This window comes from Leuciscus leuciscus, assembly GCF_965113295.1.
Source record: "Leuciscus leuciscus genome assembly, chromosome: 7".
Taxonomy (NCBI): domain Eukaryota; kingdom Metazoa; phylum Chordata; class Actinopteri; order Cypriniformes; family Leuciscidae; genus Leuciscus; species Leuciscus leuciscus.
The window spans coordinates 1,740,003-1,754,058 of NC_138731.1; the positions used below are offsets into that span (position 1 = coordinate 1,740,003).

The 14,056-nt window shown below is 47.1% G+C and overlaps 1 protein-coding gene across 4 annotated transcripts in view; it reads right to left on the reverse strand.

Annotated features, from left to right (window-relative positions):
* LOC309502182 (stonustoxin subunit beta-like) overlaps positions 1–14,056 on the reverse strand; it is a 65,304-nt gene that overhangs the window by 11,016 nt on the left and 40,232 nt on the right. For all 4 annotated transcript variants that reach the window (XM_082174455.1, XM_082174456.1, XM_082174454.1 and 1 more), the window contains one exon: positions 7,101–8,825. In XM_082174455.1, coding sequence (XP_082030581.1) covers positions 7,101–8,825 — 1,725 coding nt within the window. The remainder of the gene's footprint in view (positions 1–7,100; positions 8,826–14,056) is intronic.

Sequence of the window (14,056 nt, forward strand, 5' to 3'; positions counted from 1 at the left end):
ACGCCTACACATCAACTGCCTCGAAATGAGAGAAGTTTTTCTAGCCCTGAAAGCCTTCCTCCCATACCTGGCTGGTCACCACGTGTTGGTCCGGACGGACAATATATCGGTGGTCTCTTACATAAATCGCCAGGGCGGCCTCAGGTCCCGCAACCTGTTTGCCATAGCCTCTCAGCTCCTGCTATGGGCTCACACCAACCTGCGCTCGCTCAGGGCAGCTCACGTGCCAGGCACGATGAACATAGGAGCAGACATGCTCTCTCGGGGCAGAGTTCCCCCAGAGGAATGGTCTCTCCACCCTCAGACAGTTCTCCTGCTTTGGGAGGTCTTCGGGAAGGCAGAAGTAGATCTTTTCGCCTCAGAAGACAACTGTCACTGCCCAATCTTCTTTTCAAAGAGCAGGGATGCGTTGGCCCACGATTGGCCCAACCTTCCTCTCTATGCGTTTCCTCCGGTCTCGATGCTCCCTCAGGTCATCGAACGGATCAGGAATACGAAAAGCGCAGTTCTCTTAGTAGCTCCTCTCTGGCGAACCCAGATTTGGTTTCCAGAGCTGATGCAACTGTCTGTAACAGACCCATGGCCAATCCCAGTGAGGTGCGACCTTCTGGCTCAGGCCAACAGGCCAATCTGGCATCCCCGTCCCGACTTGTGGGCCCTACATGTATGGCCACTCAACGGGTACCCCAGGATCTCCCAGAAGGTGTCCTGAACACTATTAAGGAGGCTAGAGCTCCGTCTACCAGACGCCTCTATCACCTTAAATGGTCAGTGTTCTCCAGCTGGTGTTTAGCTCGAGGCCTCGACCCACACACGTGTGAAGTACCAAAAGTGCTTTCTTTTCTGCTGGAGATGTTGGACGCGGGTCGTTCCCCCTGTTCCCCGTGTATGTGGCAGCCATTGCTGCTTATCACGTATTGGAAGCCGGAGCCTCCTTAGGTAAAAGCGACCTTATAGTTCGTTTCCTTAAGGGCGCCAGAAGGCTTAACCCGCCTCGGCCGCCGTCTGTACCGGCCTGGGACCTTTCACTGGTCCTGCGGGCTCTTAAGGGGCCTCCCTTTGAACCACTTCAGTCAGCTGATCTTAAGCCCCTCTCTCTGAAAACCGCCCTGCTCCTGGCACTGGCGTCAGTGAAGAGAGTAGGGGACCTGCAGGCGCTTTCTACTAGCGCCTCCTGTCTGGAGTTTGGCCCTAATGACTCCAAGGTCATTCTTAGGCCAAGACATGGATATGTTCCTAAGGTGCTCTCAACTCCGTTTAGAGCCCAGGTTATTTCTCTGTCAGCTCTTCCCACTGAGGAGGACAGTGATTCTCTCACGCTCTGCCCTGTCAGAGCTTTGAGAATTTATCTAGAGCGTTCGGCCTCTTTCAGACAGTCTGAACAGCTCTTTGTTTGTTTCGGGGGCCGAACCAAAGGCTCAACCTAAGCTCACGCTGTCCAGATGGATAGTTGATGCCATTGCTCTGGCTTACACCTCACTGAGTCTATCCTGTCCCATAGGTGTTAGAGCTCACTCTACGAGAGGTGTCGCCTCTTCGTGGGCTTGGTCGAGTGGTGTTCCTATCGAGGACATTTGTGCGGCGGCCGGCTGGTCCGCTCCGTCCACATTTGTGAGATTTTACAACTTGGATGTCCCTGCTCTGCAGGCACGAGTGCTTTCTATCTAGACCCTGGCTCTGTGGATCCAGACTAGTTTTTGACTCAGACACACGGTTGTCACCTTGAGTTGTGGGTTACGTAAGACTGGCCCTTGGCCATTTCTTATGGTTTAAATTTCTGGGCCCGATGTTTCGGTCTCGTTTATCTTGGCCAATTCTGTAACTTCCCGGTACTTGGTGAGTCAGAGCGGCCACAAGATTATAGTACGGCGTTTTAAATAGCGTTCCCACAGCGTTTGCAACGCAGTACGAGAGAACGTTCTCGTAAGGGAACGTACTTGGTTACTTACGTAACCTCGGTTCCCTTAGAGATAAGGGAACGAGTACTGCGTTGCCTTGCCGTGCTATTTATCTTGTGTCAGGTGTTTTCACTTCAGTCGATTATACCTGTCAAATGGCGGATTTTATCTGTATTTATATTCTATGGTCACGTGTAGTTTCGCGCGCTTGACTTTGGCAGTGTGCCAAGCGCCCTGATTGGTTCGCGCGCCTCTGCCTATCCGCCATTGGTTCGTGCAGTTGCCCACAGCACAGCCTATCAGCATGCTCGCGCGAGCCTGATGCTCTCGCCTGTGCTGCAGCAATGCGTTTTAAAATAAAGGCTTCTATATTCTCGAGAAAAGGAGTTTTCCCACAGCGTTTGCAACGCAGTACTCGTTCCCTTATCTCTAAGGGAACCGAGGTTACGTAAGTAACCAAGTACGTTTTTTGTTTTGGATGGTTTTGTTTAGAACCAGCTTTCTGTAAATATATTTCACATTTTTTAGACATGTGAGGCGAGTAGGCTACGGTCTGGTTAATGATGATCTCCAGTTCAAGCACCTTATGTTGTGATTGCTAGCCTATATTTACTTTAAATCCAGGAAATTTGTTAATGAAAAAATTATTAAAATTAAGATACAATTGATACAAAACGAAATTCGTTTTAAAGAAAGGATTTGTAGTTTCTGTTTTGAGGTCTCTGTGAAAGTTTGAAAGTCTTTTAGTGCGCTTTCAGAGCGCTCGCGTCCATAATGGAGAACTGTCACGTAATATTGTTTTTTCCTCATAAATGCGAACACGAAAAATAAAAGACAAAAGACTTTTAAGTAAAACTTACTCCGAAATTGTGTCCTCGGCGGAATTCGCTCTTCAAAATGCTGCCGTTCGTAGTCTGAGTTACAATCTTCCTCTGAGGAAACAACCCGGTATCATGCATTCTTCCTCGCTGTCCAGAATCATCTGAAGGGCGTCTTTACTGGAGAAGCGTGCCATACTCAAAACGCGATGAACTATCAGTAAGTCTGATGAAGAAACTGTTTTTATGGCATTGATCGGGGGGCGTATGCGATGCATACTAGATCACCTAAACTATTTACCATTTGAATAGCGCCGGGGGCGGGGCGGCCTCAACTCATTATAGAGATAATGAGGCAGAAGGAAAAACGGTACCTCTCCTTGCTTTCAAACGGATTACATGAGTTGAAAACATTTGTTTTTTATATAAATTACTTCATTTAAAAGAAGAGATTTCAAGCTTCATAAAGACATATCTCACGTGTCTGTGTGAGAAGTATTCGGTGAGTTACAGTTCATTTTCGGACGCGTTTCAGAATGGACTACACTGACAGAGAGAAGGCAGAACTCGCTTCGTGTTTATTTTTCTTTATTTGGCGAAAAGCTCAACACTTTGTTTTTATTATGAGTATACACAAAAATAATACACATTTAACAGAATCGATTGATGTATGAAACTCCTATGAAAAATCAAAGTCAACAGAGTATTTATGAGTTTCTTTTACACTGATTAAAAAAAAGCGAGCTGGTATCGCCGGCGATACCGTCGACCTCAGGGGGTTAAGCTGTGATAAAGCATTCCTGTTTATTTTTGTTACATTTTTATTGAATTTTAATGTTATGTGTAACAAAATGTCTCTGTATTCAGGTTTGGCTGTAGTTATAATAATGCAAAAACGTGTACACTTCAAATCAACATAAAAAAAGTATTATTTGAAGAATTTCTAAAACAAAAACAAAAAAAGTAAGTAATTTTGTCCAAAAACTACTAGAGAATTCACAAGCCTCTCCATAGAGAGCTATACAGGCATCTTGTGGTAACACCATGAAATTACAACAGCTGGCGCCAATCTGCCTTCAAAAATTTATTTAAAAGGCCTAGGGCCCTATTTTAACGATCTGAAACGCAAGTATCAAGCGCGAAACGCAAGTAACTTTGTGGCTTGGGCGCTGTTGCGATTATACCGGCGGGATAAATTACTCTTGCGCCCGACGCAAATCTAAAATGGGTTGGTCTGAAGTAGCTTCATTATTCATAGGTGTGGTTAGGGCGTAACGTGAAATAAACCAATCAGAGCGACATCTCACATTCTCACATTGCTATTATAACGGCGGATTTGCCAGACGCACGCCAGGAACGGTTCACAGCCGAGGAGACCGACGTTCTCGTCAGGGCCGTAAAACACAGAGAAGTGACATTGGGGATGGAGAAACACACCCAAATTAGCTTCGCTTAAACAGGCGCATAATAATTTGGGTAAATGTGTAGGCCTAAGCTAGATTTATGCCTATTTTTTCACATCTTCATGGACACCACAATGATTTCCCTCGTGTGTTAATATTTTTCCTTGTAATAATGAATGGTTTTCTAAAAATGAGAACTGCTGCGTCTGTGTGTAGATGAGATAAGCAAAGTGTCTGCGCGTTGTGCACACGCTACATTGGTTATGGCCAAGCATATGCGCCCTTAAAATAGCACATGAATAACATGCGCAATGTGCCACTGACTTTAGACTAGGTTTCTCCTGGTCAGTGGCGGAATTGTTTTCTAAACCTGCAAAATACGTTTGCGCCGGAACACGCCTCCTCTTTTCGCTGAACCGCCCCCGGGAGCGCAAATGCATTTGCTAGTTTACCGACGTGTGTCTGTGGAGGGAAAAGTCTGCTGTGCGTCAGGTGCAAAATAGGAATGATACATGCGTCGGTGTACAAAGTCAATTGCGCTGGGTGCGAGATAGGGCCCTTAGTCTCTACATTAACCCCCTGAGGTCGACGGTATCGCCGGCGATACCAGCTCGTTTTTTTTTTTTATTAGTGTAAAAGAAACTCATAAATACTCTGTTGACTTTGATTTTCCATAGGAGTTTCATACATCAATCGATTCTGTTAAATGTGTATTATTTTTGTGTATACTCACAATAAAAACAAAGTGTTGTGCTTTTTGCCAAATAAAGAAAAATAAACACGAAGCGAGTTCTGCCTTCTCTCTGCCAGTGAAGTCCATTCTGAAACGCGTCCGAAAATGAACAATAACTCACCGAATACTCAGTCAAACAGGCATACAGACACACAGGCATGAAGCTTGAATTCTCTTCTTTTAAATGAAGTAATTTATATAAAAAACAAATATTCTCATCTTGTGAAATCTGTATTAAAAGAGAGCGATTCCAGTCGACCTCATTACAGCTAATTCAGATGTAATGTGACACGCCCACGGAGAGCGCGCGCTATTCAAACGCAAATGGCTGAGGCAATCCTGTGAACGCCCCCATCAGCTCGAGAAAACACACAAGTTTATTTAGATCATTACTTTACACCATCTTGCAGCGCTGTGAGGAATAATACTAATGGAAAATGTCCCTCAGAAGTGCGGGTATATCGAGGAGCGAGCTGAGGAATACTAGTAAGTTTTTTCCTTCTCACGTGAATTTCTTCACATGGGTTTCTGTTTATGAATGAATAAACGGCAGAGATGCGCGCTGTTTACCACAGCTGGCAAAGACAGTTTAAATTTAAATCGCGTGTGTGAATGAATGATGATGTTTTAGCAAACTGTATTGCTATACTGAGATGAAAATCGACTGAATGTTGAAATAAAATGTAGGCTATTTGTATAAGCAACGTATTAAACTGCAAATTAACAATATGCCCTAATATTTCATGAAAACAACGTTACAGTCAGACGAAATATGAAAGACAACATTTTGTTTAGTAGATTTGGGTACAGTTTTTACTGTAGAATATACTGCCACATCAAATAAGCTTTTGTTTAGCAATTTCTATATATAAAATACTATTTTTGTCAAAAATAAAGTCATCAACTAAGATGTTAGCTGTTCCAATGTTGGCTATATTCAAACTAATGAATACATAGATAAAATGTAGGCCTATAATAATTTTTTTTTACAAAGAAAGAGTACACTTGAAATATTGTTGAAATTGTAATTATTGTTGTAATTTTAACCGTTTTAATAAAATAGCAAAACATATTTACAAGATAGATGTAAGCAAAATCTTAAATGGTCAATATAAGTCTTCTTCTAAATATATCTTTTGTCCTTGCATTGTGGCTCACTCAGTGTCACACCTGAATGAATGGCTAATTATGCAGAGTGGGTGGGACATTGTATTCTAAGGTGTAAACCACTCCTCGTTCACGCCCCCCTCGCATATTGGCTTTCCAAGCAAAACCTGTTTTACATCAATTTAAATCAATGTATGGTTTTATGTGAACGATAAAGCAAGACTATTTTCACATAATTTTGAAGAAAAAACTATAGGCGACGACATCCATTAGTCAAAAGTCTTATTGCCACATATTTAGTATGTGTTTTGTGGCCTTATTTCAAAAACTTTAATTTTTTGTTTTTTCGATAACCACGCATAAACATTATTCTCTCAAAAATGAAAACATGTACATACATGTGGCTCACATATTATTGTAGTCCTGTTTGTGCTATATAGAGTGAATTTACACCTTTGCCATTAATATGTTTATAAGCAACTGAAAAAAGCACAAATGTCAGAGCATGTCAGAACACCCCCAGGGCCCAAAAAAACGCTCAGACTCCAGAGGGTTAATCTGAAATACTGCATTAATTGAAAAAATATTTTTAAAAATTTGAATTTGTTTTAAAATAATTTTCAATGGCAAAAATGGACCATAATTATTGCATAAACATGAATAATTACCATCAAATCCTCTCAAAATACAATTTTACATTTTACAAATTTGACAAAATAAAACAATTTCAGGTGTCCGGTCACTTTTGACCACGAAGAGAATAAGTGTGACTCCCAAATGAGGAGCACCAGAGGGTTTTAAATGTCCTATAGAAATGTACATGTCACTTGTTCAAGGCTTTGTATTGTTTATTGTGAATGTCATATGATTAAGTATAGTAGCCTACATTAGACATCAAATACATAATATTCTCTGCGTCTTTAAGGACTATTTGTAACAACATGAACAAAGGAAATAATACGTTCATATATACAGTCAAGTGGGAAACACTTTACAACATGTTATACATTTAGTAATAGTAGTAGTTAGGAAATATGGTTGTCAATGCAAATATTGACTGTGAATGAAGCGAAATATATATATATTTAAAATATAAAGCTTAATGAAAAAAAAAAAAAAAAAAAGTGCATATAACACTTACCTGAAGACGGTATGGGGCTGATAGTGTCACTGGCTTCACTCACTCCCACTTTACCCACTATCCTGTAGCGGATCGAGTACTGCTTTCCAGACTCCAATCCAGTCAGAGTAAAGACTTCCTCAGCTGTGTTTATGATAATCCACTGTTCCTCAGCGCCAGAATCTGCTCTCACCTGCTGGTACTCCAATCTGAATTGCATAGTTTCTCCAGTTGGGGACTTCTGCAGTTTCAGGGTCACACCGCGCTCCAGGACCTTCATCACTTCTGGTGGAGGAGGCTTCGACACGGGCTGGAACTGTGTGTCTGTCAGCTTCCCTGATTCATACAGATAGATAGAGGAGCCAGGATTGGAGGGATCGGAGATGGCAGAAATAATGAATCGATTTCTCTTTTTATCTTTATTAGCCTCTGAAAAACTTCTGAAAAGAGATACGTTCTTTCTCATCTTTGAGATGACATCAGGATTGGTGAACCACTTTCTGACAGATGCTAACATGATAGAATTTTGTTTCATTCCCAGATCTAGCTCTTTAAACTCATCAGATTCCAGAAACTTCTTCATGGCTGAAAGATACGGGTCTTCATACTTCAGAGATGTGAAGGTCAAGCACACCACAACATCAATATCAGGATTAAAGAGGATGGTGTTGAGACTATTTGAGTCTTCAGTTTTGATTCCCTCCAGTATCTTGGTGTGAGAACTTAAGAGGTTAAGTTCAGTCTTTGCATGATCTAACCACTGGTTAAGCATGCTAGCATTAAAGGGGGAGCTGTTGTGGATCTTCAGGATGTCTTCCAATGAATGTTGCTCCATCTCTCCTCCTCGTATAGCAGGCAAGACCTTGGCCACTTCTTTCAGGAGCACCGTTTCGTAAGTGCTAAGAGAGCCCTGAAATAAACTGAGCCTCTCTTTGATGTCTTTGAAAACATTTACCAGTGTTTTTCTGGAGAGGTCGTTGCATGTCCTCTCTACTTCTCCCAGCCCCTCTATTATATCTTCAGTGTTGGAAACCAGACTTGTGCTAATTTCTCTCTCCAACTGAGCTGCTCTTGAATCCAGTAGAGAAAGAGGATAGAGCCAGACTTTTATTGGAACTGCATTCTGTGGATTCTCCTTCAGTGTAGTGGGGAGCTTCTTGTACACCTCTAGGGCCTCCACGTAAGTGGTGGGGTTCTGTCTAAGGCGGACGTCACCATAAAATGTGCAGGCAATATTCTCAGCCACTTTCTTTTGAGCATCTGTCATATCTACAGCTCCTTGTCCCTTAATGGAAAATTGAGGAATCTTCTCAACCATGAAATTCAGTTCTACCTCAATCTCCTGCTTTTCTTCCTCTTCTGAAAATTTCCTATCAAACACCATGACGGCCTGAGCTCCGTATAGTACACCTGTGACCACATGAGTTGCAGTTTTCTGGTCAAATACCTGAGGGTAGGTGATCTGACCCAACTGAGTCATAGTGAGCTGTTCGAATCTTGTGGTTTCACTGTAATACATTGTAACTCTGGACTGTTGGTTTGAGGATTTGGTGTCTCGCAGGAACTTGGCAGATCCTCCCACCTCTACCAGCCCTGCCAAGAAGCTGGCCTTCAGGGAAGCACTCACATCCAGGAGACTGGACTTACTAGAGAGAGAGTCGGAGCTACTGAACTTCAAATCTGTCCTGGACTGTGGACGACTGTCCAAATCTTCTCTCATTGATTTCTTATCCCACAGAGTGACACCTGAAATGAGAAATTACTTTTAGAGTTACTAGTGCAAAATGTCCGTGCAAAATCAGTTTTTGTGTGTTTTTAGTAATTGTTGGTTTGGTGTGTTTGAGTGCTCATTGTTACAATTACACAGCAAAAATTCAGTAACATTTTTATTTGTACATGGTAGAAAGCAAATACTGATACTGACATAATGACATACAATAAATGTGGAAAATGTAACTACACGATTGAGGGAGCAGGATACACAGTGCACTCCAAGAAAACGCTACTTAAGCTCCGCTGCTTTCTTCGACCCTCTCTGTCTCTGGTCCTGGGCTGTGCTGACTCAGTGTCAGTTTGAGAGGGGGAGTGGCCACCTGTGCTCACTCAGTGTGTGTGTGAGAGGGGGAGTGGCCACCTGTGCTCACTCAGTGTCAGTGTGAGAGGGGGAGTGGCCAGCTGTGCTCCCTCAGTGTCAGTGTGAGAGGGGGAGGGGCCAGCTGTGCTCACTCAGTGTCAGTGTGAGAGGGGGAGTGGCCAGCTGTGCTCCCTCAGTGTCATTGTGAGAGGGGGAGGGGCCAGCTGTGCTCACTCAGTGTCAGTGTTAGAGGGGGAGTGGCCAGCTGTGCTCACTCAGTGTCAGTGTGAGAGGGGGAGTGGCCAGCTGTGCTCACTCAGTGTCAGTGTGAGAGGGGGAGGGGCCAGCTGTGCTCACTCAGTGTCAGTGTGAGAGGGGGAGTGGCCAGCTGTGCTCACTCAGTGTGCAGTGTGAGAGGGGGAGTGGCCAGCTGTGCTCACTCAAGGTGTGTTGGACATCGGCTGCGGCTGGATGTAACCGATCGGTGAGAGTAGCCGCGTGCAGGCGGGGAGGAGCTGCAAACGGAGACGTGAAGCCGGACACTTTCTGGTTCCCGTAGTGACCGCTCACGTGGTGTTTGCATACTTTACCACAGCTGAAGTGAAATAAATGCAATATTTGCCAAATAATACACAGATGTTTCAGAGACATTTTCATTCAATACTTTATGTACTGCTTCATACAGCAGTCTGTTTGAACAAGAATAAAGTTCAACATAAGCTACTATCAACGAAGTGGAGTCTACGTTTTTTAAGCAGTTTTAATTTGATAAACATGACACAATATAACATGACAACGACATGAAAAGAGTGTTCACTGTTATAATAAACTGATTTGAGAGCTTTAGAGGAACTAACCCCCCCAAGTCCTATTCGTCCGCCTCACCGTGGCGGGGGGGTGAAACAGGAGTCTGTCATCGATACACAGCGGGAAGTAAATTCGTGGTAGGTTAAACCATGCTGAGAAGATGACAGACTCCTGGCTAAGGACGAGGGCACAGACCTAGTGGCCTTGCAAGCCGAGGTCTGAACCCAACTGCAACGACAACGACAAACAAGGGCCTCAGTACCCTGCACGCCCCTGTGCCCGTTCTACGGCGGCGGAACGATCCGGCCAGGGACGAGAGGCTGCTAAGAATCTCAGGTACCAGGCCGCCATCTGGGAACCGACTAAAGGACCGGACTATTAACACCATGGCGCTCGACATTGCTACCTTCAACGCCAGGACTGTATCGAGTGAGGCAAACCTGGCTGCCATCCTGGAAGGTTTGAACAGCATCCGCTGCGACGTGCTAGGGCTGTGCGAGACCAAGCGCCGGGAGCCGCTGCACATGCGCTATGATGACGGCAGGACGGTCATCTTGGGCGCCAGGGAAGAGACGCGGCCTGTCGGTGGCGTCGGCTTCATTGTATCCAAACGATGGTCGCCGATGATTGACCTGGTCGACGTGACCAACCCCCGAGTAGGCGTGCTCACCCTGCGCCTGCACAATAAAACCACCATCCGGATCGTACAGATATATGCACCAACAGCAGCAGCTGCGGCCGAGCAAGAGGAGGATGTGCTTGAGCAGTTCTACAAGGCCGTCGAGGCAGCCACTACCCCCCGTGCCACCTACCTCGTCCTGATGGGCGATTTCAACGCCAAGGTGGGCAAGGGGTTGGATGGCGAACGCTTTGTCGGCCCGTTCGGCTGCGGCAACAGGAACGGACCGGGTGAGCGACTGGTTGCAATGGCCGAGACCAACCGGCTGTTCATCGGCAACAGTCTATTCAAAAAGCGCCCTGGTCGCCGATGGACATGGATGTCCCCCAATGGAGAGACAACCAACGAGATCGACTATGTCCTCTGCAGCCACCGCCGCATCCTGCAGGACGTCGCTGTCATCAGCCGCAAGTTCTTTGACACGGGCAGTGACCATTGGCCGGTAAGGGCCAAGCTGGTCATCAACGGCAGGACCGAAAAGCGTGCACTAGCAGCCAGCAACCGGGCAAAGCAGCCGGTCACCACTGATCCGGCCGTTTTCCACACTCTGATTGACCACACTAACTGGGCCCAGCTTGAAACGGACATCGACCAGGACTACGACCATTTCATTGGCCTGCTCAAGTCAAGCCGCGATGCAGCCGCAGTGCCGACCAACAGCCGGGCCAGCCGAATTTCGGACGCCACCAAGGCCCTGATGCAGAGGCGGCGGCAGATGCGCGCTGACGGACCCACACACGTCGAGTACGGCCTGCTGTGCAAGCAGATCCGGCCGCAGCTCAAGACCGACCTCGATCAATATAGACAGAGGCGTCTGCTGGTAACAGCCGAGGACCGCAAGAGCCTGAAAAAGTGTAGGCGGGCAATGCAACAGCAGCGCGGCCAAATACCAGCACTGAAGACTGTAGACGGGCGGACGATCAGGACTCGGTCCGGTATTGAGGCCGAGTGCAGGCGCTTCTACAGTGACTTATTCGCCAGCAAGGTCCCCATCCCCCCACCTAACCTTCAGCTCGACCAGCTGCCGTCCTCTTTGCCAGTACTGGAAAGTGAGGTCCGACATGCAGTCGAACAGGCACAGGCAGACCGGGCGCCTGGCCTGGACGGCGTTGAGATCGAGCTACTCAAAGCCGGCGGCCACTCACTTTGGATGGCCATGGCGGCCCGATTCAGCCGCTACATGGCACAATGTCAAATCCCCAAAAAGTGGAAGACGGCCAAGACAGTACTGCTGTTCAAGAAGGGCGACCGCGAGCTGCTCAGCAACTACCGGCCGATCACATTGTTGTCGGCCGTGTACAAGATCTTCACTAAGGTGCTGCTCAACCGGTTGGCCAAGCAGCTAGACGAACAACAACCCGTCGAGCAGGCCGGATTTAGATCTGGCTTTAGCACCATGGACCATTTGCAGGTGCTGAACCAGCTGCTCGAGCGGACCAGGGAGTACAAGATGCCGCTGGTCCTGGCTTTCGTCGACTATGAGAAGGCCTTCGACTCGGTCGAGATTAACGCCGTGTTGCTCGCCCTCCAACAACAAGGCATCGGTGACGAGTACGTGGCCCTGCTGCAGGAGCTGAATAGCAACTGCGCTACCACCATCACCCTGTTCGACCGGCCGCTTAATATCAAGGTCGGCCGCGGGGTCAAGCAGGGAGACACTATCTCGCCCAAGCTTTTCACCGCCTGTCTCGAGCAAATTTTCCGGCAGCTCAACTGGGACGAGGTCGGCATCAAGATCAACGGGCGCTGGCTCAATCACCTGCGCTTTGCCGATGACATCGTGCTGATAGGCTGTTCGGCGGTCGATGTACAGCAGCGGCTTGACCAGCTCAACCAGGCTGGTGCCCGGTTCGGCCTCAAAATCAATCTGGCCAAAACTAAGTGGATGCGCAACGATCAGGTGGCCGACACCACCCTCCATGTCGACCAGCATCAGCTCCAGCAAGTAGATAGCTATATCTACTTGGGCCAGGAGCTGACCACCGACCATAAGATTGGCCGAGAACTGGCACGACGACGCCGAGCAGCCTGGGTCAGCTTCGGCTCAATTGCCGAGACGGCCAACAACAGAGCCATTGACCCGGACATCAGGGCTGCCCTATTCAACAGCACCGTCCTGCCGGCCATGCTCTATGGGGCCGAGACCTGGACAATGACGGCGGCCGACCGGTTAAAGCTGGCCGTGACTGAACGCGCAATCGAGCGCCGCATGATCGGGGTCCAACAGACCGACCACGTCCGCAACGAGCAGTTGCGGGCCATGACCAGGGTGGACGACGCGGTGGACCTGGCCAACAAGGCCAAGAAGCGCTGGGCCGGGCACCTGATGCGGCGGACGGACGAAAGATGGACGCGCGAAGTCACCGTCTGGTTGCCGATCGATATCAAGCGGCCACGTGGACACCCTGCAACACGATGGCGCGACTCGCTACGACAAGATCTGGGACACAATTGGATGAGGCTCGCCCAGGACCGACAGACCTGGGCAGATCGTTGTGGTCTGCGCTGACCACTTTTGGCCTGCGAAGACAGACCGATTCTGGATTCTGGAGAGGAACTAAAGGTGTTCGAATAAACACGAAACACACGTGATCGTTGTCATGCGGTGAATCCGGCCAATCGTGGAACAGCTGTGTCGTCATCAGCCCACGTGCAGCCCAGTGCAGCCGCTCTTGAGAAGCTGCGCTGGCTGAGTTCTCCAGCTACTCTCGAATTGCTCTCGCGGTACTTTGATGGCATACGTCACAGTCACGTGGCGTCGGCGCTGTATCAAGTCGGACAAAATTTCTAACCGGCATGCACTGCTTTAAGTAAGCCGCCGATCGGTCTGCGCAGAGCTGCATGAAGTCCAACAAGCCTTCAGTGTGCAGTGTGAGAGGGGGAGTGGCCAGCTGTGCTCACTAGGTGTCAGTGTGAGAGGGGGAGGGGCCAGCTGTGTTCACTCAAGGTGTGTTCGACATCGGCTGTGGCTGGATGTATCCGATCGGTGAGAGTAGCCGCGTGCAGGCGGGGAGGAGCTGCAAACGGAGACGTGAAGTCGGACACTTTCTGGTTCCTGTAGTGACCGCTCACGTGGTGTTTGCATACTTTACCACAGCTGAAGTGAAATAAATGCAATATTTGCCAAATAATACACAGATGTTTCAGAGACATTTTCATTCAATACTTTATGTACTGCTTCATACAGCGTCTGTTTGAACAAGAATAGGGTTCAACATAAGCTACTATCAATGAAGTGTCTACGTTTTTTAATCAGTTTTAATTTGATAAACATGACACAATATAACATCGCAACTACATTAAAACAGTGATTACTGTTATAAAAAACTGATTTGTGAGCTTTAGAGGAACTAAAGGTGTTTGAATAAATACGAAACACACGTGATCGTTGTCATGCGGTGAATCCGGCCAATCGTG